This window comes from Pteronotus mesoamericanus, unplaced genomic scaffold, assembly GCF_021234165.1.
Source record: "Pteronotus mesoamericanus isolate MK-2021 breed Mesoamerican mustached bat unplaced genomic scaffold, CSHL_Meso_final contig_590, whole genome shotgun sequence".
NCBI classification, from domain to species: domain Eukaryota; kingdom Metazoa; phylum Chordata; class Mammalia; order Chiroptera; family Mormoopidae; genus Pteronotus; species Pteronotus mesoamericanus.
This window is the reverse complement of record NW_026555207.1, coordinates 540,344-543,930: the sequence shown is the minus strand read 5'-3', so window position 1 is coordinate 543,930 and position 3,587 is coordinate 540,344. Positions and strand designations below refer to the sequence as shown.

Genomic DNA, 3,587 nt, shown 5'->3' with positions numbered 1-3,587 from the left:
ACACAGAAGAGGAAATGAGATCCAGAGGGTGTGTTATATGTTGTGCCACTTTACGATGTTTCCAGGATTTTAACATCATTAAGTCCTACTTCAGGATTCTTTCCTTGGCCTCAAATGAACCTATATTGTTTTCTTCAATGTGAAATTTTTTTTATTTTTGTTTTTTATTTTTTCATCAGTGTGAACATTTTTGACCTAACATTGTAAGAGCTGGAAGTTAGATGGTTACACCTACAGCAAGAGGCCTGTAGGAGGTGCCAGAGCCATTGCAGTGCCTCGTATTGGTTCCCCCACCTCACTCCTCTTTCTTGTTCACTGCTTCCCCAAAGGGCTTAAGAGAAGCTCCCTGCAGCCAAGGACATTTAAACATGTTTGGTAGACCAGCAAGAAAGGGAAGGGAGAGGAGAAGATATGGGACCTGATATTGAGGCTGGAGGTCAGAGATGTAGGAAGATCGATACCTCAGGAAGGGCCGGAAGTATAGGAGGAAAGATGGGAAGGGGTGACAGAAGCACCTAAAACGTTGTAGTCAGCATAAAGCAAGTGTGCTCTGGCGTTGGAGAAGATGTAAAAAGGAAGCACTCTCCGTTCCAATCACTCCCAGAGACTGAGGCATACCCATGCCAAGGCAAGGCCAAGAAACTGGGCCTCTGAGATGGCTCTCAGATTTGGAAATTACTTCCACAACCAGAAACTCTTTAAATTTCGTACCTCTGCCTCTAATACATAGAGATACCATTCGAAAATCAGTGCCCAGGGACACAGATACCATACTCACTATGTGTCATATAATTGGCACCCACCACACAAAGGAAATGTGCCCAAAATTCAGGCACTAGGCATATGCCCTTAAATACAATATCCACAGACTCTGCATACACACACATTTCCATATACACACATCCTTCAGACATTACATCTCACCTACATATGACTAAAGATACTTGTATCACACAAAATGATTTCATATCACAAATACTATGCACAAAGATATATACCCAAACACAAAGACCATACATATCAAAAGCTGTAGCCATCCAAATACCACACATTCCACATACTTGTGCATATTAGATATTCTGCATAAATTGTTACAAATATGTAATATTTTACATTATACATATTATATTCTTCATTTTCCGTATTATAGAAATGAAGAAAATATAGAGGCAACATTTTTATCAGATCCTTATGAAGATATTATTCAACATTCTCAATAGATGCATATCACATACCAACTAACACAGACCACATAAACATAATAAATGTTCAATCAGATCCATTATTCATAAAACATACATGCCAAGACACAGCTACCACACTCACCAAGACACAACTGAACTGGCACATTTTCTATGTACACGCACACACACTGAAAATCACGTATACTCACATAAATATACCTAATCTCACACAACCACAATCAGAATGCACAGTACTATTATGGGAAAGCAGTCTCCAGTAGGGCTACATAGATGAACATTGGCAGTTTCCACATAAATGCTCCTATGTGCATACAGAAATGTAAACATTTCATGAGAGCTGACTCCTCTCCTGTTACGATGTCCCTCCCTTCTCTTCAATTACTATCACCACCCCACTCCCCGCCGAAAAATAACTGTGTAACCACTTTGAGGTCCAGAAAAGAAGCTTTATGGCCATCACAGCTTCACTGACATGGATTCATGGAAAAGAGTATAATTAAAATCATATATCAAGATAGGAATCATGAGCTATGGCATTTACAGCCTTATCATGTCAAAACTGTATATTTTCTTATTGGAAGAGGGGAATAAAGCAAGACCACCAGAGCAGAGACCCTAGGGTGATCATTCTCCAAGATGGCTTGTCCAGACTTGTTCATAAGTTCTTCTGCATTGACAAATTCCTGGAAACAGAAATCCAAGATCTATTTAGATTAACTAAATAATAGCCCAATGGGATGGGTGCTCCAATCACCAACACAGCGAACAGGATCCTGTCCTCCCACATTTGGTAGGAACTGAGGACATTAGGAAGGTTATCCTGCTCACCTGCCATCCTGTGAGAACATACGGAGGACCCGTGAACGAATCTCCTTGGTCTTGGCTCCATAGACAATGGGGTTGACCACGGGTGGTAGTAGTAGGTAGATATTAGCCATCAGCACATGGAGCAGGGAGCTAGGGCCACCCAGCCTGTGCACCACTGACAGCCCAATGAGGGGCACATAGAAGACCAACACGGCACAGAGATGGGAGATGCAGGTGTTGAAAGCCTTGAGTGCTGCCGCCCGAGAGGACAGCTCCAATACAGCCCTCAAGATGAATATGTAGGAGAAGCCAATGCAGAGGGAATCCACACCCATCACTGAGAGGATGATGAAGAGTCCGTACACTACATTGACTGTGGTGTCAGTACAGGACAGTTTCATAATATCTTGGTGCAAACAGAAGGAATGTGTAACGGTATACGTTTGGCAGTATGACAACCGCTTTAGGATGAAGGGCAGTGGGAAGAAGAGTACAAAGCCCCTGGTCAGGGCAGCTATTCCGATCTTGGCAACATTAGGCCCTGTGAGCACAGAAGCATGCCGCAGTGGGTGGCAGATGGCCACAAAGCGGTCAAAAGCCATGCCCAGCAGGACAGCTGACTCCATGGCTGACAGAGCATGGATAAGGAACATCTGCGCCAGACAAACATTGAATTCAATCTCCTGGATGCCTGTCAGGAAGAGGCTGGCCATCTTGGGCATGGTGACAGAGGAGAGGACTAAATCAATGGTGGAAAGCATGGCCAGGAAGAGGTACATGGGCTCATGCAGGCGCCTTTCTACGTGGATGATGTGGACAATGGCCAGGTTGCCCAGGGTGGCCAAAGCATACATAAAGCACAGTGGGAAAGCCAGCCAAAAGTGAATGTTAGGCCCCAGTCCAGGGATGCCCACTAGCAGGAAGTACGCTGGGTGGACCACAGTTCCATTTGGAGTGGCCATGGCAGGACCCAAGAGCTGAGGCTTTTGCATCAAAATCCAAGGTCTAAGAAAGGGAAAAGGGGAAACATTATTCAGTTAGTGGCTCAGAGGAGAAACAGAATATAAGGAAAGGGCACTGAAGCAGTGACAGTAGCAAAGAGAAAGACTGAGTAATTCTAGTAATTCTGAACTCCAGCTTCTCTCTACTCTAATTCTCCCTGTGCTTACCTCCTTGGAGGTCCCATTAGTCTCAGTGTGTGATGACTCACTCAGAAAACACGTTCAACAGCTCTTCATTTCTAGAGCAAACATAGCTGACCAGGGGCACTGCTCTTGGCCACTTCCCTGAGCAGAGAAGACCAGCTTGCACAGAACCTTCCACATGGACCCCAGCTCTTCTTGTGCATGTGGGGGGTTAGGGTTGGTTTGGGTCCAGAGTTTGAGACTCAGCCTGTGGTCGCCTTTTAGATCACTCAGATCTGATTTAGAGCAGTAGTCAGGGATTCACTGGAACTGGATTTCAAGAGACAAGTTTGTGTTTAGGCATGAACAGCATTTCTCAGATTCCCTGAGAGATTCAGCTAAAGCAGTTACTGAAAACACTATCCCCCAGGTCCTGCTCCAGGACCAGAGA

The 3,587-nt window shown here is 44.5% G+C and overlaps 1 protein-coding gene across 1 annotated transcript; it reads right to left on the bottom strand.

Moving 5' to 3' along the window:
* Nucleotides 1-2,029: 2,029 nt before the first annotated feature.
* On the bottom strand, nucleotides 2,030-3,004 carry LOC129076372 (olfactory receptor 51D1). The gene has a single exon (XM_054580545.1). The coding sequence runs from the start codon at nucleotides 3,002-3,004 to the stop codon at nucleotides 2,030-2,032; it is 975 nt and encodes a 324-aa protein (XP_054436520.1).
* Nucleotides 3,005-3,587: the final 583 nt, after the last annotated feature.

What these genes read in the sequence shown, in the direction of transcription:
- LOC129076372 (XM_054580545.1), bottom strand. Translation starts at nt 3,004, where the DNA reads ATGCAAAAGCCTCAGCTCTTGGGTCCTGCCATGGCCACTCCAAATGGA.